At 46.7% G+C, this 24,504-nt stretch overlaps 1 protein-coding gene across 4 annotated transcripts in view; it reads right to left on the minus strand.

The window, feature by feature from the left end:
• Positions 1–909: 909 nt before the first annotated feature.
• The window catches only part of YAF2 (YY1 associated factor 2), an 82,702-nt gene continuing 59,107 nt past the window's right edge, over positions 910–24,504 (minus strand). For all 4 annotated transcript variants that reach the window (XM_063927325.1, XM_063927326.1, XM_063927323.1 and 1 more), the window contains one exon: positions 910–2,791. In XM_063927325.1, the coding sequence (XP_063783395.1) occupies positions 2,554–2,791 (238 nt within the window). In that variant the 3' untranslated portion in view covers positions 910–2,553. The remainder of the gene's footprint in view (positions 2,792–24,504) is intronic.

Here is a 24,504-nt window from a genome sequence, read left to right on the forward strand (position 1 = left end):
ACAATCCATTAGATTTTCATGGCTGAAAAACAGCATGTTTCACCTAATACAAGTGGCATACAAAATTCATAAGATTTCTTACAGGTAAAGATTATTAATGAATATACTGTAGTTCTTGGTTGGCTCAGTCTATTCAATAGCTTAGTTAATATAACTAGGCGGCACAACATTAGTTTTAAAGAGCAGATATTAAGCAAGACGTACTTAAAAAAATAATTGATAAACTGCGCTTCAACCAATACTGCTGCAGCAAATGCTAAGGTGGTCACTCACACCTCCAAAAAAAGTTCAGAACTAGTTCAAATACTTGCAGTTGTGTGCACCCCCCTGGGATACTTGAGCAATTGGATAATCAGTCCTCTACTAAAGTTTGTCCTCACACATTCAAATTCCTCCTCCAAATGATGAACAAACGTATCAGTCCTCTTCTGGTGGGTTGACCTAAAGGGCATGTATGGTCCACACATGCCCCAATTATGAATAAAAAGAGAATATTTAGTGAAGTACAGATTTATTTATAAATTATAAAAACTTTTGTCCAAAACAATGCAAATAATAATTCACCAATAGCAGGCAAACCTCCGTACCAGAGTTAATGGGGTGTCATGAAGATACACCCAAATAAGCTTATTTGGGTGGCTCTTCATGACACCCCATTAACTCTGGTACGCAAGTTTGCCTGCTATTGGTGAATTATTATTTGCATTGTTTTGGACAAAAGTTTTTATAATTTATAAATAAATCTGTACTTCACTAAATATTCTCTTTTTATTCATAATTGGGGCATGTGTGGACCATACATGCCCTTTAGGTCAACCCACCAGAAGAGGACTGATACGTTTGTTCATCATTTGGAGGAGGAATTTGAATGTGTGAGGACAAACTTTAGTAGAGGACTGATTATCCCATTGCCCAAGTATCCCAGGGGTGCACACAACTGCAAGTATTTGAACTCGTTCTGAATTAAGCCAGATGTGTAGCTTTACAGAGCTCCAAATCAAATGGACTCTCGACCGTACACTAGCCCCTGCTTCCATGATCCAATGGGATGTGCTTCCCCTAGGCATCTCCTTTTGTGATCATGGCTTGGACAGAAGCAGTAGACATGTGTAGCGTTGCAGGCAGTGATGGGGGTGATCAGGTAAGATATTAAGCAGTTCAAAACAATCAGGTGCCAGTTTCAGTGCACAGTCCCTATTGTAAACTGTTTATACCTTGCTCGGTGTCTCCTACTTCTCCAGCCCCTGCTAGGCACAGAGATAGTGACTTCACATTCTGTTCAAGTATCATTGAAAAAACAGAGGAGAAACTATTCTGGGGCGAAATTGGTTTTCTATTCTTTCAGTTGTTGAGGTCTCATTTGAAATTGTAACGGTTTACGGTCAACTTTCAGACTGTGTGTGCGCGCATATATAAAGTATTTTACAAGCTGACATTGAAAGGCTAGTAACACCTAAAATGAAAGGGATCTATATACATTTGTTCAAGACTGAGATTAAATACATGTATGTACAGTTTTAGCCCTGTTTTTTTACGTAACCAAATTTAAAATGAGACAAGTGTGTAATCATAGCAAACAGCCAATTACAAATAGGAAAATTATAGCTCCTATGTCAATGTGATGTTAGTGACCCAGTCATGAACAAATATTTTTCAGTTTATGGTTTTGAATATAGGCTTGTGTAATGGATTCAGTATTATAAATATAATATGAAAAATTGTGTCTCTCTATGTTTCACTAAATTGGACTCTGCAATAGCCTTGCACCACAGTCCACCTTCATCTGATAACACTACTTGCTAAACTCCCTCACTCGTACGTGCCATAGACCAACTGCTTATTAGTAGCCTAAGACTATCACAGTGATCATAAATCCTTAGAACTACTCCTCAGACAGCTAAAACTCATATTTTAAAATAATAATAATTCATGTACTATTCTGTGCTGCGGACAAGCACTGTGAAAATCTATGAGAACAATCCCCAACTGATAAGATGCACACTATCTGAAGTTAGGTATCACACAGGGTTACCTACTGGTAAGTATTGAGGCTCAGGGAGATACAAATCAGCTGCTTCGTGTAATTTGTTCTAACAATAAAACCGTTTAAATTGAATTTTGTGCAAAATAGATAACTATACCCTTTACAACATAAATAAAAAGGATAGTGTCCCTGTTACTGCTGTACCTTGGGAAGAAAAGCAAACATCAGACTATAGGATAGACATGGCAGCCAGTACACACTGTATTCATAGGGTAAATATTCAAGAGGCTCAAACAAGTAGAACATCTTTACAAAATGCAGAGTAGTAGTATATATTATTTCTGTTTATATCAACCTTTTTCATGTTTTGGTGTCACATCGATAGTCTTTTCATTCAAGGTGCACTTACAAGTGAAGAGTTATATATATATTTATAAAAAAAAATAAGTGCGTACATAACCATTTTCTTCCTCAAAAAATACCAGATTTGCCTCAGATTTTCCCATGTAACTGTGGTGACTATTGGCAGAATATTCCTGTCACAATATGAAGGAAAGACTAGAGAGAAACTAATGAGATTCCCCATTTACTGATGATGTTTCTCCCCTGGGTGAAGATGACCTGGAAATTCCACGCTCTGTGTTTTCAGAGCCAGATCCACTCTGACTGTGCTGGTCCACTGAGGTGGCACTGGATGTAGGGGGGGACTTTGTTTTTTCCTTAAAGTCTGTAATAATGACTGTTAGGTCCCCCACAGTAACCTCCAAATGTTGTGCGCTACTTCTATCCACATTTTTCAATCGTGGCCTAGAACAAATAAATGAAACGTGTGTTAATAACTGGAAAGCATTAAAAAGTTGATCTTGCCAAGAGATTTTGCAATGAAGGATTACAATGATGGATCATAATGTTCTGTCTATGGATTTTGTTGCTTTACCAAATCCCAGAGCCAAGCCAAATATATATTTTTTTACCCATACTCCATTCTAATACACCCATGGCCAAAAGTTTTGAGAATGACAAATATACATTTTTTTTTACAAAGTCTACTGCCTCAGTTTTTGATGGCAATTTGCATATACTCCAGAATGTCATGAAGAGTGATCAGATGAATTGGAAAGTCCCTCTTTGCCATGACAATGAGCTTAATCCCAAAAACATTTCCACTGCATTTCAGCCCTGCCACAAAAGGACCACCTAACATGTCAGTGATTCTCTCATTTACACTGTTGAGTGTGTTGACGAGGACAAGGCTGGAGATCACTCTGTAATGCTGACAGAGTTAGAATAAGACTGGAAGCTTTAAAAGGAGTGTGGTGCTTGAAATCATTGTTCTTCCTCTGTTAACCATGGTTACCTGCAAAGAAACACGTGCAGTCATCATTGCTTTGCATAAAAAGGGTTTCACAGGAAAGGATAGCTGCTAGTAAGATTGCACCTAAATCAACCATTTTTTGGATCATCAAGAACTTCATGGAGAGAAGTTCAACAGTTGTGAAGAAGGCTTCAGGGCGCCCAAGAACGTCCAGCAATCGCCAATACAGTCTCCTAAAGTTGATTCAGCTGCGGGATCGGGTCACCACCAGTGCAGAGATTGCTCAGGAATGGCAGCAGGTAGGTGTGAGTGCATCTGCACGCACAGTGAGGGGAGACTTTAGGAGGATGGCCTGGTGTCAAGAAGGGCAGCAAAGAAGCCACTTCTCTCCAGGAAAGACATCAGGGACAGACCGATATTCTACAAAAGGTACAGAGACTGGACTGCTGAGGACTGGGGTAAAGTCAGTTTCTCTGAAAAATCCCCTTTCAGATTGTTTGGGGCATCTAGAAAAATGCTTGTCCAGAGAAGAAAAGGTGAGTGCTACCATCTGTCCTGTGTCATGCCAACAGTAAGGCATCCTGAGACCATTCATGTGTGGGGTTGCTTCTCAGCTAAGGGAGTGGGCCCACTCACAATTTTGCCTAAGAACACAGCCATGAATAAAGAATGGTACCACAACATCCTACAAGAACAACTTCTCCCAACCATCCAAGAGCAGTTTGGTGATGAACAATGCCTTTTCCGGCATGATAGACCACCTTGCCATAAAGCAAATGTGATACCCAAGTGACTCGGGGAACAAAACATCAAAATGTTGGGCCAGGAAACTACCCAGACCTTAATCTCATAGAGAACTTGTGGTCAATCCTCATAAGGCAGGTGCACAAACAAAAACCCACAAATTCAGACAAACTCAAAGCATTGATTAGGCAAGAATGGGCAGCCACAGGCAGTATGTGGCCCAGAAGTTGACCGACAGCATGCCAGGGTGAATTGCATAAGTCTTGAAAAAGAAGGGTCAACACTGTAAATATTGGCTCTTTGCATAAACTTATAAATGTAATGGTTAATAAAAGACTGACACTTATGAAATGCTTGTAATTTTACTTCAGTATACCATAGTAACATCTGACAAAAAAAGTCTAAAAACACTGAAGCAGCAAACTTTGTGAAAATCAATACTTGTGTTATTCTCAAATCTTTAGGCCATGGCTGTAGTATCCTACAGCTGCTCCTAAGCATAACTAAAGGGGCATACACACGGTGCGATATGAAGAAAACAGTACATACTGCACGATGTGTATACAGCTTGTGATGCCGATGCAAGCTCCTGTAGATTCGGTATCGCAAGAAAAAAAAAAAATACTGTGCAGGCAGGTCAATTTTGACTAGAAAGTGTACAATCTAGTTTCTAGTATAGTCAAAATTGTACATAGCCAAAATTGGACCATGTGTATTATCAAAATTAGTGGCTCTGGGGAGTTCAAGTGAGATTACAAAGTCAAAATTGGCCTTTAGCCAGAATTGCACAGTGTACACCCAGTTTAACAAATGTTAACATTCTTTTTAACCACATTATCTATATCACTCTTTGCATAATACATAGACATCTGTACATTAGAAACCAAAAGTGTAGATATTGGTCAACAACATAAAGCAAGAGAGGTGGGGGGGGGGAGAGTTAAAAAAATAAAATAAACAAAAACACAGTAGAGGAAGGTGACAGTTTATCTAGTATAGGTGTAAATTGTCTTAACTGCTATTTACTATGCGTGTCTTTTTTATATTGCTGCTGAATATTGAGAAGATCTTGATAAAGGTCCACTGGGGACCAAAACGTCGACCTATGGCAATATGCTGACCTACATATGGTAACAGATAAATATGGTGTGTTTTTTTCTTTTTGCATAAGACAACAGTCCTTTTCCAATTCTGAATAGATTTTATAGCTTGCTGCCAATGGGAAGACCGAGAAATAGGATAAGATTATATTTTCAACTACCTTTTCTATCAATTTAGAAATAATTAAATATGTTTTTTATAACACAGTCATATTATTCAAGCTGACCCCACGTTGGAGCAATTTTGCTTTGTTGCACCCCTGTCGCAACAATCTGAAAGATGACTTGACATTATCTGACATCAGCCATAAATGTCAGAAAAGCTGTTAATCTTTAAAACCTGGTGCTTTCAAATGTATAGGATGCACAAATTTTGATTTATGCTCACTGGAGAACACTTTAAAGATCCTCTCTCTCTCTAATGCAGAGGTTCTCAAACTCGGTCCTCGGGGGCCCACACAGTGCATGTTTTGAAGGTCTCCTCACAGAATCGCAAGTGAAATAATTAGCTCCACCTGTGGACCTTTTAAAATGTGTCAGTGAGTAATTAATACACCTGTGCACCTTCTGGGTTACCTGCAAAACATGCACTGTGTGGGCTCCCGAGGACTGAGTTTGAGAACCTCTGCTCTAATGCATCCTATAAGATATCATCACCGGCTTACTTGTAAATGTGTGATATATGTCATGACATGCCATTGTAACTGGATCTACATTGAGCAGCTACCGTTATATATTGCTGTTCTGAGAGGCATTGATGGACCAGCATTTGGAGGGCATGTTGGTCCTTGTAGAGCCATTTGGTGGATGTATGGGTGACTCCACATGCGTTGGCTTTCAATTTAGATCTATTTTTGTATGTGGTATAATCACGTAGCATAACAATAAGCAGAACAGAGAACACAACAGAGGCAGATGTCTTGACGCAGCCTAGTGGCTTAATCTTATCTTTGCAACTAAGATCTCTGAATTTCTATTATCATTTAATGTTCAAATCGTATTGCCCATACTTTTTGGTGTGCTGGGGAAAATAAGATTTTAAACCTACCGGTAAATCTTTTTCTCGTAGTCCGTAGAGGATGCTGGGACTCCGTAAGGACCATGGGGATAGACGGGCTCCGCTGGAGACATGGGCACTTTAAGAAAGACTTTGGATCTGGGTGTGTACTGGCTCCTCCCTCTATGCCCCTCCTCCAGACCTCAGTTAGAGAAACTGTGCCCAGAGGAGGCGGACAGTACGAGGAAAGGATTTTAGTTAATCTAAGGGCAAGATTCATACCAGCCACACCAATCACACCGTATAACCTGTGATATACAATCTAGTTAACAGTATGAACAACAACATATCATCGGTCCATAACCAACTAAACTATAACATAACCCTTACGAAAGCAATAACTATATACAAGTCTTGCAGAAATAGTCCGCACTTGGGACGGGCGCCCAGCATCCTCTACGGACTACGAGAAAAAGATTTATCGGTAGGTTTAAAATCTTATTTTCTCTAACGTCCTAGAGGATGCTGGGACTCCATAAGGACCATGGGGATTATACCATAGCTCCCAAACGGGCGGGAGAGTGCGGATGACTCTGCAGCACCGATTGAGCAAACAGGAGATCCTCCTCAGCCAGGGTATCAAACTTATAGAACTTTGCAAAGGTGTTTGATCCCGACCAAGTAGCAGCTCGGCACAGCTGTAGTGCCGAGACCCCTCGGGCAGCCGCCCAAGACGAGCCCACCCTCCTAGTGAAATGGGCCTTAACCGATTTTGGTAACGGCAATCCTGCCGTAGAATGCGCCTGCTGAATCGTGTTACAGATCCAGCAAGCAATAGTCTGCTTTGAAGCAGGGCCGCCAACCTTGATTGCTGCATATAGGACAAACAGTGCTTCTGTTTTTCTGATCCTAGCCGTTCTGGCCACGTAAATTTTCAAAGCCCTGACCACATCAAGGGACTCGGAATCCTCCAAGTCCCGTGTAGCCACAGGCACGACAATAGGTTGGTTCATATGAAAGGATGAGACCACCTTAGGTAGGAATTGAGGACGGGTCCGCAATTCCACTCTATCCATATGGAAAACCAGATAGGGGCTTTTATGTGATAAAGCCGCCAATTCTGAAACTCGCCTAGCCGAAGCCAAGGCTAACAACATGACCACCTTCCAAGTAAGATATATTTTAACTCCACTGTTTGAAGTGGTTCAAACCAATGTGACTTAAGAAAACTTAACACCACGTTAAGGTCCCAAGGCGCCACCGGAGGCACAAAAGGAGGCTGAATATGCAGTACTCCCTTTACAAAAGTCTGTACTTCAGGCAGAGAGGCCAATTCCTTTTGAAAGAAAATGGATAAAGCCGAAATCTGAACTTTAATGGAGCCTAACTTTAGGCCCAAATTCACTCCAGTCTGTAGGAAGTGAAGAAAACGGCCTAGATGGAATTCTGCCGTAAGAGTGTTCCTGGCCTCGCACCAAGAAACATATTTTCGCCATATCCGGTGATGATGTTTAGATGTCACGCCCTTCCTAGCCTGTATTAGCGTAGGAATGACCTCATCCGGAATACCTTTTTCAGCTAGGAACCGGCGTTCCACCGCCATGCCGTCAAACGCAGCCGCGGTAATTCTTGGAACAGACCGGGACCCTGTTGCAACAGGTCCTGTCTGAGAGGAAGAGGCCACGGATCTTCTGTGAGCATTTCCTGCAGATCCGGATACCAGGTCCTTCGTGGCCAATCCGGAACAATGAGTATTGTTCTCACTCCTCTTTTTCTTATTATTCTCAATACCTTGGGTATGAGAGGAAGAGGAGGAAATACATAGACCGACTGGAACACCCACGGTGTCACTAGGGTGTCCACAGCTACCGCCTGAGGATCTCTTGATCTGGCGCAATACCTTTGTAGCTTTTTGTTGAGACGGGGCGCCATCATGTCTATTTGGGGCAATCCCCAGCGACTTGCAATCTGTGCGAAGACTTCCTGATGAAGTCCCCACTCTCCTGGATGCAGGTCGTGTCTGCTGAGGAAGTCTGCTTCCCAGTTGTCCACTCCCGGAATGAACACTGCTGACAGTGCACTTACATGATTCTCCGCCCAGCGAAGAATTCTGGTGGCTTCCGCCATCGCCACTCTGCTCCTTGTGCCGCCTTGGCGGTTTACATGAGCTACTGCGGTGACGTTTTCCGACTGAATCAGCACCGGTCGGTCGCGAAGTAAGGTCTCCGCTTGACGTAGGGCATTGAATATGGCCCTCAGTTCCAGGATGTTGATGTGAAGACAAGTCTCTTGACTTGACCAAAGGCCTTGGAAATTTCTTCCCTGTGTGACTGCTCCCCAACCGCGGAGGCTCGCGTCCGTGGTCACCAGGATCCAATCCTGAATGCCGAACCTGCGGCCCTCTAGAAGGTGAGCACTCTGCAGCCACCATAGGAGAGAAACCCTTGCCCTGGTGGACAGGGTGATCCGCTGATGCATGTGCAGATGTGACCCGGACCATTTGTCCAATAGGTCCCACTGGAAAGTCCTTGCATGGAACCTGCCGAAGGGAATGGCTTCGTATGTCGCCACCATTTTTCCCAGGACTTGAGTGCAATGATGCACTGACACTTGTTTCAGCTTCAACAGGTTCTTGACTAGAGTCATGAGTTCCTGCGCTTTTTCTTCCGGAAGAAAAACCCTTTTCTGGTCTGTGTCCAGAATCATGCCCAAGAAGGACAAGCGAGTCGTAGGATCCAGCTGCGACTTTGGAATATTGAGAATCCAGCCGTGTCGCTGTAACACCTTCAGTGAAAGGGATACGCTGTTCTGCAACTTCTCCCGTGATCTCGCTTTTATGAGGAGATCGTCCAAGTACGGGATAATTGTGACACCCTGCTTTCGCAGGAGCACCATCATTTCCGCCATTACCTTGGTGAAAATTCTCGGGGCCGTGGAAAGCCCAAACGGCAACGTCTGAAATTGGTAATGACAATCATGTATCGCAAATCTCAGGTACGCCTGATGAGGAGGATATATGGGAACATGCAGGTATGCATCCTTTAGGTCCAGCGATACCATAAAATCCTCCCATTCCAGGCTGGCGATGACCGCTCTGAGCGATTCCATCTTGAACTTGAACCGTTTTAAGTAAAAGTTCAGGGAATTTAAATTCAAAATGGGTCTGACCAAACCGTCCGGTTTCGGGACCACAAACAGGGTTGAGTAGTACCCTTTCCCTCTCTGAAGCAGGGGAACCTCGGCCACCACTTGTTGAAGACACAATTTTTGAATCGCCTGTAACACTATCTCCCTTTCCAGGGGAGAAGTTGGTACCTCTTCGAATTCCAGCCTGTATCCCTGGGAAACAATTTCCATTGCCCAGGGATCCACCTGTGATTGAACCCAGATGTGGCTGAAAAGTCGAAGACGTGCCCCCACTGGAGCGGACTCCCTCAGGGGAGCCCCAGCGTCATGCGGTGGATTTTGCAGAGGCCAGGGAGGACTTCTGTTCCTGGGATCTAGCTGTGTTGTGCAGCTTTTTTCCTCTGCCCTTACCCCTGGCAAGAAAATAAGAATTTACTCACCGGTAATTCTATTTCTCGAAGTCCGTAGTGGATGCTGGGAACTCCGTAAGGACCATGGGGAATAGACGGGCTCCGCAGGAGACAGGGCACTCTAAAAGAAAGATTAGGTACTATCTGGTGTGCACTGGCTCCTCCCTCTATGCCCCTCCTCCAGACCTCAGTTAAGGAAACTGTGCCCGGAAGAGCTGACACAACAAGGAAAGGATTTGGAATCCAGGGTAAGACTCATACCAGCCACACCAATCACACCGTACAACTTGTGATAACCATACCCAGTTAACAGTATGAACAATATCTGAGCCTCAGTAACAGATGGCTCATAACAATAACCCTTTAGTTAAGCAATAACTATATACATGTATTGCAGAGAGTCCGCACTTGGGACGGGCGCCCAGCATCCACAACGGACTACGAGAAATAGAATTACAGGTGAGTAAATTCTTATTTTCTCCGACGTCCTAGTGGATGCTGGGAACTCCGAAAGGACCATGGGGATTATACCAAAGCTCCCAAACGGGCGGGAGAGTGCGGATGACTCTGCAGCACCGAATGAGCAAAGGCAAGGTCCTCCTCAGCCAGGGTATCAAACTTGTAGAACTTAGCAAATGTGTTTGAACCCGACCAAGTAGCAGCTCGGCAAAGCTGTAAAGCCGAGACCCCTCGGTCAGCCGCCCAAGAAGAGCCCACCTTCCTTGTGGAATGGGCTTTTACCGATTTAGGATGCGGCAATCCTGCCGCAGAATGAGCTTGCTGAATCGTGTTACAGATTCAGCGCGCAATAGTTTGCTTTGAAGCAGGAGCACCCAGCTTGTTGGGTGCATGCAGGATAAACAGCGAGTCAGTTTTCCTGACTCCAGCCGTCCTGGCTACATAGATTTTCAAAGCCCTGACTACATCTAGTAACTTGGAGTCCTCCAAGTCCCGAGTAGCCGCAGGCACCACAATAGGTTGGTTCAAATGAAACGCTGATACCACCTTAGGGAGAAATTGGAGACGAGTCCTCAATTCTGCCCTGTCCATATGGAAGATCAGATAAGGGCTTTTACATGACAAAGCCGCCAATTCTGACACACGCCTAGCCGAAGCTAAGGCCAATAGCATGACCACTTTCCACGTGAGATATTTTAGCTCCACGGTCTTAAGTGGCTCAAACCAGTGGGATTTCAGGAAATCCAACACAACGTTAAGATCCCAAGGTGCCACTGGAGGCACAAAAGGGGGCTGAATATGCAGCACTCCCTTAACAAACGTCTGAACTTCAGGCAGTGAAGCCAGTTCTTTTTGAAAGAAAATAGATAGGGCCGAAATATGGACATTTATGGACCCCAATTTTAGGCCCATAGTCACGCCTGACTGTAGGAAGTGCAGAAATCGCCCCAGCTGGAATTCCTCCGTTGGGGCCTTCCTGGCCTCACACCAGGCAACATATTTCCGCCATATGTGGTGATAATGATTTGCTGTCACATCCTTCCTAGCTTTAATCAGCGTAGGAATCACTTCATCCGGAATGCCCTTTTCCGTTAGGATCCGGCGTTCAACCGCCATGCCGTCAAACGCAGCCAACGGTAAGTCTTGGAACAGACAGGGCCCCTGCTGTAACAGGTCCTGTCTGAGAGGCAGAGGCCATGGGTCCTCTGAGATCATTTCTTGTAGTTCTGGGTACCAAGTTCTTCTTGGCCAATCCGGAACGATGAGTATAGTTCTTACTCCTCTCTTTCTTACTATCCTCAGTACCTTGGGTACGAGAGGAAGAGGAGGGAACACATAAACCGACTGGTACACCCACGGTGTCACTAGTGCGTCCACAGCGATCGTCTGAGGGTCCCTTGACCTGGCGCAATATTTTAGCTTTTTGTTGAGGCGGGACGCCATCATGTCCACCCGTGGCCGTTCCCAGCGGTTTACAATCTGCGTGAAGACTTCTGGATGAAGTCCCCACTCTCCCGGGTGGAGGTCGTTCCTGCTGAGGAAATCTGCTTCCCAGTTGTCCACTCCCGGAATGAACACTGCTGACAGTGCTAGCACGTGATTCTCCGCCCATCGGAGAATCCTTGTGGCTTCTGCCATCGCCATCCTGCTTCTTGTGCCGCCCTGGCGGTTTACATGGGCGACCGCCGTGATGTTGTCTGATTGAATCAGCACTGGTTGGTTTTGAAGCAGGGGCTCTGCTTGACTCAGGGCGTTGTAAATGGCCCTCAGTTCCAGTATATTTATGTGTAGTGAAGTCTCCTGACTTGACCACTGTCCTTGGAAGTTCCTTCCCTGAGTGACTGCCCCCCATCCTCGGAGGCTTGCATCCGTGGTCACCAGGACCCAGTCCTGTATGCCGAATCTGCGGCCCTCGAAAAGATGAGCACTCTGCAGCCACCACAGCAGAGACACCCTGGCCCTTGGGGACAGGGTGATCAACCGATGCATCTGAAGATGCGATCCGGACCATTTGTCTAACAGATCCCACTGAAAGATCTTTGCATGGAACCTGCCGAAGGGAATTGCTTCGTAAGAAGCCACCATCTTTCCCAGGACTCGCGTGCAATGATGCACCGACACCTGTTTTGGTTTCAGGAGGTCCCTGACCAGAGATGACAATTCCTGGGCCTTCTCCACCGGGAGAAACACCTTCTTCTGTTCTGTGTCCAGAATCATGCCCAGGAAGAGCAGACGTGTCGCAGGAATCAGCTGCGACTTTGGGATATTCAGAATCCAGCCGTGCTGTTGCAACACTTCCCGAGAGAGTGCTACGCTGACTAACAACTGCTCTCTGGACCTCGCCTTTATAAGGAGATCGTCCAAGTACGGGATAATTATAACTCCCTTCTTCCGAAGAAGTATCATCATTTCGGCCATTACCTTGGTAAATACTCTCGGTGCCGTGGACAGACCAAACGGCAACGTCTGGAATTGGTAATGACAATCCTGTACCACAAACCTGAGGTACTCCTGGTGAGGTGGGTAAACGGGGACATGCAAGTAAGCATCCTTGATGTCCAGTGACACCATAAAATACCCCTCTTCCAGGCTTGCAATAACCGCCCTGAGCGATTCCATTTTGAACTTGAACTTCCTTATATAAGTGTTCAAGGATTTTAAATGCAGAATGGATCTCACCGAACCGTCTGGTTTCGGTACCACAAACATTGTGGAATAGTAACCCCGTCCCTGTTGAAGGAGGGGAACCTTGATTATCACCTGCTGGAGGTACAGCTTGTGAATTGCCGCCAGTACTACCTCCCTTTCCCTGGGAGCAGCTGGCAAGGCTGATTTGAGGTAACGGCGAGGGGGAGTCACCTCGAACTCCAGCTTGTATCCCTGAGAAACAATTTGTACAGCCCAGAGATCCACTTGTGAGCGAACCCACTGGTTGCTGAAGTTTCGGAGATGCGCCCCCACCGCACCCGGCTCCGCCTGTGGAGCCCCAGCGTCATGCGGTGGACTTAGTGGAAGCGGGGGAGGATTTTTGTTCCTGGGAACTGGCTGCCTGGTGCAGCTTCTTTCCTCTACCCCTGCCTCTGGGCAGAAAGGATGCGCCTCTGATCCGCTTGCCTTTCTGAGGCCGAAAGGACTGTACATGATAATACGGTGCTTTCTTAGGCTGTGAGGGAACCTGAGGTAAAAAAGTTGACTTCCCGGCTGTTGCCGTGGATACGAGGTCCGAGAGACCGTCCCCAAACAATTCCTCACCCTTATAAGGCAAAACCTCCATGTGTCTTTTAGAATCAGCATCACCTGTCCACTGCCGAGTCCATAATACTCTCCTGGCAGAAATGGACATTGCATTAATTCTAGATGCCAGCAGGCAAATGTCCCTCTGTGCATCCCGCATATATAAGACGACGTCTTTTATATGTTCTATGGTTAGCAAAATAGTATCCCTGTCGTGGGAATCAATGTTGTCTGACAGGGTATCAGACCATGCGGCTGCAGCACTACAGATCCATGCTGAAGCAATAGCAGGTATCAGTATAGTACCTGAGTGTGTATACACAGACTTCAGGATAGCTTCCTGCTTTCTATCCGCAGGCTCCTTTAGGGCGGCCGTATCCTGAGACGGCAGTGCCACCTTTTTTGATAAGCGTGTGAGCGCCTTGTCCACCCTAGGGGATGTTTCCCAACGTAACCTGTCCGTTGGTGGGAAAGGGTACGCCATCAGTAACCTCTTAGAAATCACTAGTTTCTTATCGGGGGAACTCCACGCTTCCTCACACAATTCATTTAATTCATCAGATGGGGGAAAAGTCACTGGCTGCTTATTCTCCCCAAACATAATACCCTTCTTGGTAGTAACCGGGTTAACATCAGAAATGTGCAATACATTTTTCATTGCAGTAATCATGCATCGGATGGCTTTTGTAGACTGTGCATTTGTCTCATTCTCATCTACACTGGAGTCAGACTCCGTGTCGACATCTGTGTCTACCATCTGAGCTAGCGGGCATTTTTGAGCCCCTGATGGCCTCTGAGACGCCTGGGCAGGCGAGGGCTGAGATCCCGGCTGTCCCAAGGCTGCTGCGTCATCGAACCTTTTATGTAAGGAGTTGACACTGTCTGTTAAGACCTTCCATATATCCATCCAATCCGGTGTCGGCCCTGTCGGGGGCGACACCACACTTATCTGCCCTTGCTCCGCCTCCACGTAACCCTCCTCATCAAACATGTCGACACAGCCGTACCGACACACCGCACACACACAGGGAATGCTCTGACTGAGGACAGGACCCCACAAAGTCCTTTGGGGAGACAGAGAGAGCGTATGCCAGCACACACCACAGCGCTATATAACACAGGGATTTACACTATAATGAGTGATTTTTCCCAATAGCTGCTTATTTACCTATTTGCGCCTAAATTTATGTGCCCCCCTCTCTTTTTTACCCTACTTGTACAGGATACTGCAGGGGAGAGCCTGGGGAGCGTCCTTCCAGCGGAGCTGTGAAGAGAAAATGGCGCTGGTGTGCTGAGGAAGAAGGCCCCACCCCCTCAGCGGCGGGCTTCTCCCGCGTTTTGTATAGCTTAATGGCGGGGGGTTTTACACATACAGTTTTCCAGACTCTATTATGTGTATATATTGCCAAAAGGTATTCTTATTGCTGCCCAGGCCCCCCCCCCCCCCCCTAGCGCCCTGCACCCTACAGTGACCGGAGTGTGTGGTGTGCTGTGGGAGCAATGGCGCACAGCTGCAGTGCTGTGCGCTACCTTAATGAAGACTGGAGTCTTCTGCCGCCGATTTTATCTCCTTCTTCTGTCTTCTGGCTCTGCAAGGGGGACGGCGGCGCGGCTCCGGGAACGGACGATCGAGGTCAGGCCCTGTGTTCGAACCCTCTGGAGCCAACGGTGTCCAGTAGCCTAAGAAGCACAAGCTAGCTGCACGCAGGTAGGTTTGCTTCTCTCCCTTCAGTCCCACGTAGCAGTGAGTCTGTTGCCAGCAGATCTCACTGAAAATAAAAAACCTAACAAATACTTTCTTTCTAGCAAGCTCAGGAGAGCCCACTAGGAGCACCCAGCTCTGGCCGGGCACAGATTCTAACTGAGGTCTGGAGGAGGGGCATAGAGGGAGGAGCCAGTGCACACCAGATAGTACCTAATCTTTCTTTTAGAGTGCCCAGTCTCCTGCGGAGCCCGTCTATTCCCCATGGTCCTTACGGAGTTCCCAGCATCCACTAGGACGTCAGAGAAAGGACGATCCACGTACTCTTTTGCTTTTATTTGAACGAAAGGACTGCATTTGATAATGAGGCGCTTTCTTGGATTGTGAGGGAACATAAGGCAAAAAATTCGATTTACCTGCCGTAGCTGTTGAGACGAGGTCCAAGAGGCCCTCTCCAAACAATTCCTCACCCTTGTACGGCAAAAACTCCATATGCCTCTTTGAGTCGGCATCCCCCGTCCACTGTCGGGTCCATAAGACTCACCTAGCAGAAATGGACATAGCGTTTATTCTGGAACCCAGTAAACTAATGTCTCTGAGCATCCCTCATATATAAGACAGCATCTTTTATATGCCCTAGGGTCATTAAAATGGTATCCTTATCAAGTGTCACAATATCCGCTGATAAAGAATCTGTCCATGCTGCTACAGCACTACAAACCCAGGCCGACGCAATTGCCGGCCTGAGCAACGTACCAGAATGAGTGTAAATGGACTTCAAGGTAACCTTGCGGTCAGCAGGATCCTTGAGGGTAGCCGTATCTTGGGACGGGAGCGCTATCTTTTTTGATAAGCGTGTCAAAGCTTTGTCTACCCTAGGGGAGGATTCCCACCGTATTCTGTCCTGTGACGGGAAAGGATACGCTGTTAGAATCCTTTTGGGAATCTGCAGTTTTTGGTCTGGAGTTTCCCACGCTTTTTCGCATAATTCGTTCAGCTCATGTGAGGAGGGAAAGGTGACCTCAGGTTTCTTTCCCTTATACATGTGTACTCTTGTGTCAGGGACAGGGGGTTCCTCAGTAATATGCAAAACATCTTTAATTGCGATAATCATATATCGAATACATTTAGCCACCCTTGGCTGCAATTTTGCATCATCGTAGTCGACACTGGAGTCTGAATCCGTGTAGGTATCTGTGTCAACTATTTGGGATAGTGGGCGCTTCTGAGACCCCGAAGGTCCCGGCGACAAAGGGACAGACATGGGTTGACTCTGACTGTACCCTAGCTTCAGCTTTGTCTAATCGTTTGTGCAATTAAATTAACATTAGCACTTAAAACATTCCACATATCCATCCAGTCAGGTGTCGGTGCTGCCGACGGAGACCTAATATTCATACACTCCCCCTTATCCTTAGGTGAGCCTTCAACCTCAGACATGTCGACACACACGTACCGACACCACACACACACACGGAAGCTCTTTTCTGAAGACAGGTTCCCCACCAGGCCTTTTGGAGAGACAGAGAGAGAGAATGCCAGCACACACCCCAGCGCTATATGACCCAGGAAAAAAAAAAAACAGAATGTTTACCCAGTAGCGCTTATGTATAATGTATATGTGCCAATTATGTGTGTTCCCCCCCCTCTACTTTAAAACCCTCTTTCACCGCGTGTAAGCAGAGGAGAGTCCGGGGAGCTTCCTCTCGGCGGTGCTGTGGAGAAAAAATGGCGCTGGTGAGTGCTGAGGGAGAAGCCCCGCCCCCTCGGCGGCAGCTTCCGTCCTGCTCAAATTTACTACTAACATGACGGGGGCTCTTTTTATGCATGTACAGTGCCCAGCTGTACATGTATATATGTGTATTTGCCACCTGAGGTGTTTATTGCTGCCCAGGGCGCCCCCCCTGCGCCCTGCACCCTTACAGTGACCGAAGTGTGTGAGGTTAATGGGAGCAATGGCGCACCGCTTGACTGCTGTGCATTACCTCTTATGAAGATCCTGTCTTCTGCCGCCTCTGAAGTCTTTTGCTCACATAATCACCCGGCTTCTTTCTTCCGGCTCTGCGAGGAGGACGGCGGCGCGGGTGAGACCTGCGTACCGATCCCTCTGGAGCTAATGGTGTCCAGTAGCCTAAGAAACAGAGCCCTGGGGTCTGTTTCTCTCTCCTCAGTCCCTCGATGCAGGGAGTCTGTTGCCAGCAGGCTCCCTGAAATTAGAAAACCTAACTAAAATATTTTCTTTTACAGGAAACTCAGGAGAGCTTCCTGAAAGCACCCAGTCTCCACTGGGCACAGTATCAAACTGAGGTCTGGAGGAGGGGCATATAGGGAGGAGCCAGTGCACACCCAGATCCAAAGTCTTTCTTAAAGTAATGGTAAAAAACAAAGAAGCGCTGTCATTGAAAGTATTATACAATTTATTAAAAATATATATATATGATAATCACAAAAAATAAGATTTTACTTACCGATAAATCTATTTCTCGGAGTCCGTAGTGGATGCTGGGGTTCCTGAAAGGACCATGGGGAATAGCGGCTCCGCAGGAGACAGGGCACAAAAAGTAAAGCTTTTTCCGATCAGGTGGTGTGCACTGGCTCCTCCCCCTATGACCCTCCTCCAGACTCCAGTTAGGTACTGTGCCCGGACGAGCGTACACAATAAGGGAGGATTTTGAATCCCGGGTAAGACTCATACCAGCCACACCAATCACACCGTACAACTTGTGATCTAAACCCAGTTAACAGTATGATAACAGCGGAGCCTCTGAAAGATGGCTTCCTACAACAATAACCCGAATAAGTTAACAATAACTATGTACAATTTATGCAGATAATCCGCACTTGGGATGGGCGCCCAGCATCCACTACGGACTCCGAGAAATAGATTTATCGGTAAGTAAAATCTTATTTTCTCTATCGTCCTAGTGGATGCTGGGGTTCCTGAAAGGACCATGGGGATTATACCAAAGCTCCCAAACGGGCGGGAGAGTGCGGATGACTCTGCAGCACCGAATGAGAGAACTCCAGGTCCTCCTTAGCCAGAGTATCAAATTTGTAAAATTTTACAAACGTGTTCTCCCCTGACCACGTAGCTGCTCGGCAAAGTTGTAATGCCGAGACCCCTCGGGCAGCCGCCCAAGATGAGCCCACCTTCCTTGTGGAGTGGGCCTTTACAGATTTAGGCTGTGGCAGGCCTGCCACAGAATGTGCCAGTTGGATTGTGCTACAGATCCAACGAGCAATCGTCTGCTTAGACGCAGGAGCACCCATCTTGTTGGGTGCATACAATATAAACAACGAGTCAGATTTTCTGACTCCAGCTGTTCTTGCAATATATATTTTTAATGCTCTGACAACGTCCAGTAACTTGGAGTCCTCCAAGTCACTTGTAGCCGCAGGCACTACAATAGGCTGGTTCAGATGAAATGCTGACACCACCTTAGGGAGAAAATGCGGACGAGTCCGCAGTTCTGCCCTGTCCGAATGGAAAATCAGATATGGGCTTTTGTAAGATAAAGCTGCCAATTCTGACACTCTCCTGGCAGAAGCCAGGGCTAGAAGCATGGTCACATTCCAAGTGAGATATTTCAAATCCACCTTATTTAGTGGTTCAAACCAATGAGATTTTAGAAAATCCAAAACTACATTGAGATCCCACGGTGCCACTGGAGGCACCACAGGAGGCTGTATATGCAGCACTCCCTTCACAAAGGTCTGGACTTCAGGGACTGAAGCCAATTCTTTTTGAAAGAAAATCGACAGGGCCGAAATTTGAACCTTAATAGATCCCAATTTGAGACCCATAGACAATCCTGATTGCAGGAAATGTAGGAATCGACCCAGTTGAAATTCCTCCGTCGGAGCACTCCGATCTTCGCACCACGCAACATATTTTCGCCAAATTCGGTGATAATGTTGCACGGTTACTTCTTTCCTTGCTTTAATCAAAGTAGGAATGACTTCTTCCGGCATGCCTTTTTCCATTAGGATCCGGCGTTCAACCGCCATGCCGTCAAACGCAGCCGCGGTAAGTCTTGAAACAGACAGGGACCCTGCTGAAGCAAGTCCCTCCTTAGAGGTAGAGGCCACGGATCTTCCGTGATCATCTCTTGAAGTTCCGGGTACCAAGTCCTTCTTGGCCAATCCGGAACCACTAGTATCGTTCTTACGCCTCTTTGCCGTATAATTCTCAATACTTTTGGTATGAGAGGCAGAGGAGGAAACACATACACCGACTGGTACACCCAAGGCGTTACCAGCGCGTCCACAGCTATTGCCTGCGGATCTCTTGACCTGGCGCAATACCTGTCCAGTTTTTTGTTGAGGCGAGACGCCATCATGTCCACCATTGGTCTTTCCCAACGGGTTACCAGCATGTGGAAGACTTCTGGATGAAGTCCCCACTCTCCCGGGTGAAGATCGTGTCTGCTGAGGAAGTCTGCTTCCCAGTTGTCCACTCCCGGGATGAACACTGCTGATAGCGCTATCACATGATTCTCTGCCCAGCGAAGAATCCTTGCAGCTTCTGCCATTGCACTCCTGCTTCTTGTGCCGCCCTGTCTGTTCACATGGGCGACTGCCGTGATGTTGTCCGACTGGATCAACACCGGTTTTCCCTGAAGCAGAGGTTCTGCCTGGCTTAGAGCATTGTATATTGCTCTTAGTTCCAGAATGTTTATGTGAAGAGACGTTTCCAGGCTCGTCCATACTCCCTGGAAGTTTCTTCCTTGTGTGACTGCTCCCCAGCCTCTCAGGCTGGCGTCCGTGGTCACCAGGATCCAATCCTGTATGCCGAATCTGCGGCCCTCCAATAGATGAGGACTCTGCAACCACCACAGAAGAGACACCCTTGTCCTTGGAGACAGGGTTATCCGTAGGTGCATCTGAAGATGCGACCCTGACCATTTGTCCAACAGATCCCTTTGGAAAATTCTTGCGTGGAATCTGCCGAATGGAATTGCTTCGTAAGAAGCCACCATTTTTCCCAGGACTCTTGTGCATTGATGTACAGACACCTTTCCTGGTTTTAGGAGGTTCCTGACAAGCTCGGATAACTCCTTGGCTTTTTCCTCCGGGAGAAAAACCTTTTTCTGAACCGTGTCCAGAATCATCCCTAGGAACAGCAGACGAGTTGTCGGCATTAACTGGGATTTTGGAATATTCAGAATCCACCCGTGCTGTTTTAGCACTTCTTGAGACAGTGCTAATCCCATCTCTAGCTGTTCTCTGGACCTCGCCCTTATTAGGAGATCGTCCAAGTATGGGATAATTAATACGCCTTTTCTTCGAAGAAGAATCATCATCTCGGCCATTACCTTTGTAAAGATCCGAGGTGCCGTGGACAATCCGAACGGCAGCGTCTGAAACTGATAGTGACAGTTTTGTACAACGAACCTGAGGTACCCCTGGTGTGAGGGGTAAATTGGAACGTGGAGATACGCATCCTTGATGTCCAAGGATACCATAAAGTCCCCCTCTTCCAGGTTCGCTATCACTGCTCTGAGTGACTCCATTTTGAACTTGAACTTCTTTATGTACAGGTTCAAGGACTTCAGATTTAGAATAGGCCTTACCGAGCCATCCGGCTTCGGTACCACAAAAAGAGTGGAATAATACCCCTTCCCTTGTTGTAGAAGAGGTACCTTGACTATCACCTGCTGAGAGTACAGCTTGTGAATGGCTTCCAAAACCGTCTCCCTTTCGGAGGGGGACGTTGGTAAAGCAGACTTCAGGAAACGGCGAGGTGGATCCGTCTCTAATTCCAACCTGTACCCTTGAGATATTATCTGCAGGATCCAGGGATCTACCTGCGAGTGAGCCCACTGCGCGCTGTAATTTTTGAGACGACCGCCCACCATCCCCGAGTCCGCTTGAGGAGCCCCAGCGTCATGCTGAGGCTTTTGTAGAAGCCGGGGAGGGCTTCTGTTCCTGGGAAGGAGCTGCGTGTTGCTGTCTCTTCCCTCGACCTTTGCCTCGTGGCAGATATGAATAGCCCTTTGCTCTCTTATTTTTAAAGGAACGAAAGGGCTGCGGTTGAAAAGTCGGTGCCTTTTTCTGTGGGGGAGTGACTTGAGGTAGAAAGGTGGATTTCCCGGCTGTAGCCGTGGCCACCAAATCTGATAGACCGACTCCAAATAACTCCTCCCCTTTATACGGCAAAACTTCCATATGCCGTTTTGAATCCGCATCACCTGACCACTGTCGCGTCCATAAAGCTCTTCTGGCCGAAATGGACATAGCACTTACCCGTGATGCCAGTGTGCAGATATCCCTCTGTGCATCACGCATATAAAGAAATGCATCCTTTATTTGTTCTAACGACAGTAAAATATTGTCCCTGTCCAGGGTATCAATATTTTCAATCAGGGACTCTGACCAAACTACCCCAGCACTGCCCATCCAGGCAGTCGCTACAGCTGGTCGTAGTATAACACCTGCATGTGTGTATATACTTTTTTGGATATTTTCCATCCTCCTATCTGATGGATCTTTAAGTGCGGCCGTCTCAGGAGAGGGTAACGCCACTTGTTTAGATAAGCGTGTTAGCGCCTTGTCCACCCTAGGAGGTGTTTCCCAGCGCTCCCTAACCTCTGGCGGGAAAGGGTATAATGCCAATAATTTCTTTGAAATTATCAGTTTTTTATCAGGGGCAACCCACGCTTCATTACACACGTCATTTAATTCTTCTGATTCAGGAAAAACTATAGGTAGTTTTTTCATACCCCACATAATACCCTGTTTAGTGGTACCTGTAGTATCAGCTAAATGTAACGCCTCCTTCATTGCCAAAATCATATAACGTGTGGCCCTACTGGAAAATACGGTTGATTCGTCACCGTCACCACTGGAGTCATCGCCTGTGTCTGGGTCTGTGTCGACCGACTGAGGCAAAGGGCGTTTCACAGCCCCTGACGGTGTTTGAGTCGCCTGGACAGGCACTAATTGATTGTCCGGCCGCCTCATGTCGTCAAACGACTGCTTTAGCGTGTTGACACTATCCCGTAGTTCCATAAATAAAGGCATCCATTCCGGTGTCGACTCCCTAGGGGGTGACATCCTCATATTTGGCAATTGCTCCGCCTCCACACCAATATCGTCCTCATACATGTCGACACACACGTACCGACACACAGCAGACACACAGGGAATGCTCCTAACGAAGACAGGACCCACTAGCCCTTTGGGGAGACAGAGGGAGAGTTTGCCAGCACACACCAAAAGCGCTATATATATATCAGGGATAGCCTTATAATAAGTGCTCCCTTATAGCTGCTTTGTTATATCAAATTATCGCCATAAATGTGCCCCCCCCTCTCTGTTTTACCCTGTTTCTGTAGTGCAGTGCAGGGGAGAGACTTGGGAGCCGTCCTGACCAGCGGAACTGTGAGAGGAAATGGCGCCGTGTGCTGAGGAGATAGGCCCCGCCCCTTTTCTGGCGGGCTCGTCTCCAGCTATTTAGAGAAATCAGGCAGGGGTTAAATATCTCCATATAGCCTCTAGGGCTATATGTGAGGTATTTTTAGCCTTTATAGGTAATCATTTTGCCTCCCAGGGCGCCCCCCTCCCAGCGCCCTGCACCCTCAGTGACTGCCGTGTGAAGTGTGCTGAGAGGAAAATGGCGCACAGCTGCAGTGCTGTGCGCTACCTTTTGAAGACTGCAGGAGTCTTCAGCCGCCGATTCTGGACCTCTTCTGTCTTCAGCATCTGCAAGGGGGCCGGCGGCGTGGCTCCAGTGACCATCCAGGCTGTACCCGTGATCGTCCCTCTGGAGCTTGATGTCCAGTAGCCAAGAAGCCAATCCATCCTGCACACAGGTGAGTTGACTCCTTCTCCCCTCAGTCCCTCGCTGCAGTGATCCTGTTGCCAGCAGGAATCACTGTAAAATAAAAAACCTAGCTAAACTTTTTCTAAGCAGCTCTTTAGGAGAGCCACCTAGATTGCACCCTTCTCGGCCGGGCACAAAAATCTAACAGGAGTCTGGAGGAGGGTCATAGGGGGAGGAGCCAGTGCACACCACCTGATCGGAAAAAGCTTTACTTTTTGTGCCCTGTCTCCTGCGGAGCCGCTATTCCCCATGGTCCTTTCAGGAACCCCAGCATCCACTAGGACGATAGAGAAATAAAACCTGGTATCCTGTAATTTGATAACACAGCATATATAGTATAGCAAGCATCAATACTTATTAGTAGCAGCAAATGATGGACATATTAACAAAATCCCCTAAAACGATATAACCACCTGTGCTTCAGATGGTAATATAGCACTTGTAATTAAAAAAAAGGCTCCTTGCTGGGAGCTCCACATGTGGGTTATTTAGACGTATAGGCTCATAAGATGATTTTATGGATTTAAAAGTCCATCCGTGGTGTGAATATAAACAGTTCACCTTTGTTTTGTCCACTTTATAATATCTGCTCCCAATACTTATTCCGTATTTTAGAAAAGGCTTTTTACGGGTGATTTTAATTAGCACAATTCCGTGCACAGCACAATGACATTTAAGCATGGAACGCTATTTTGACAGTCTCGTATTGTGCTTACCCCAGCCTCTGCTGATTGCAATTATTCGGTATTTCCTTTGAAAATAATGGGCGCCGGCTGCCCACGCCGCTTGACTGCGGCACCGAAGGGATGAAATAAAGCAGAATGTATTGGTGAACTGAACGCTCGGAACCGCTCACTTGCAGTGATATAGCGGGAGCCGCCAGAGACGTGCCTGTAGCTGGAGCCGTTCGAAGACGTGCTTGTAGTCTCTGGTGGTGGAGAGAAGCAGGATACCAGACAGGATACTGGGAGGAATGCTTGACGCGTTTCTCAGCCTCAATCCTGGGGCTGTTTCATCAGAAGTACCGCCTCCAGATCCTTGGGCATTTTTATACTCCTAGCCTCACTAATCATTGATACAGCTGTCTATAAACAATTAAGCAATTAAAAACTGATATAATGAGTGTTTGCAAGCATCTATTCATATAGCAAGACAATCTAGGGAAATATAAATAATAAAAGGTTTTTATACCTCGCCATTTAAATCATTATACAATATTTAGAATAAATAAAACCAAACAGTGAGGCAGGAGAATTATAACAAAACAATTATTAAAATTTAAATACATAAATATACCTGTGGATGTCTCATAGCCAAATAATTACCATATATTTGTTCTATTAGGATTGAGGCTGAGAAACGCGTCAAGCATTCCTCCCAGTATCCTGTGTGGTATCCTGCTTCTCTCCACCACCAGAGACTACAAGCACGTCTTCGAACGGCTCCAGCTACAGGCACGTCTCTGACGGCTCCCGCTATATCACTGCAAGGGAGCGGTTCCGAGCGTTCAGTTCACCAATACATTCTGCTTTATTTCATCCCTTCGGTGCCGCAGTCAAGCGGCGTGGGCAGCCGGCGCCCAACATTTTCAAAGGAAATACCGAATAA

Source organism: Pseudophryne corroboree, chromosome 6 (assembly GCF_028390025.1).
Source record: "Pseudophryne corroboree isolate aPseCor3 chromosome 6, aPseCor3.hap2, whole genome shotgun sequence".
In the NCBI taxonomy this organism is placed as follows: Eukaryota; Metazoa; Chordata; class Amphibia; order Anura; family Myobatrachidae; genus Pseudophryne; species Pseudophryne corroboree.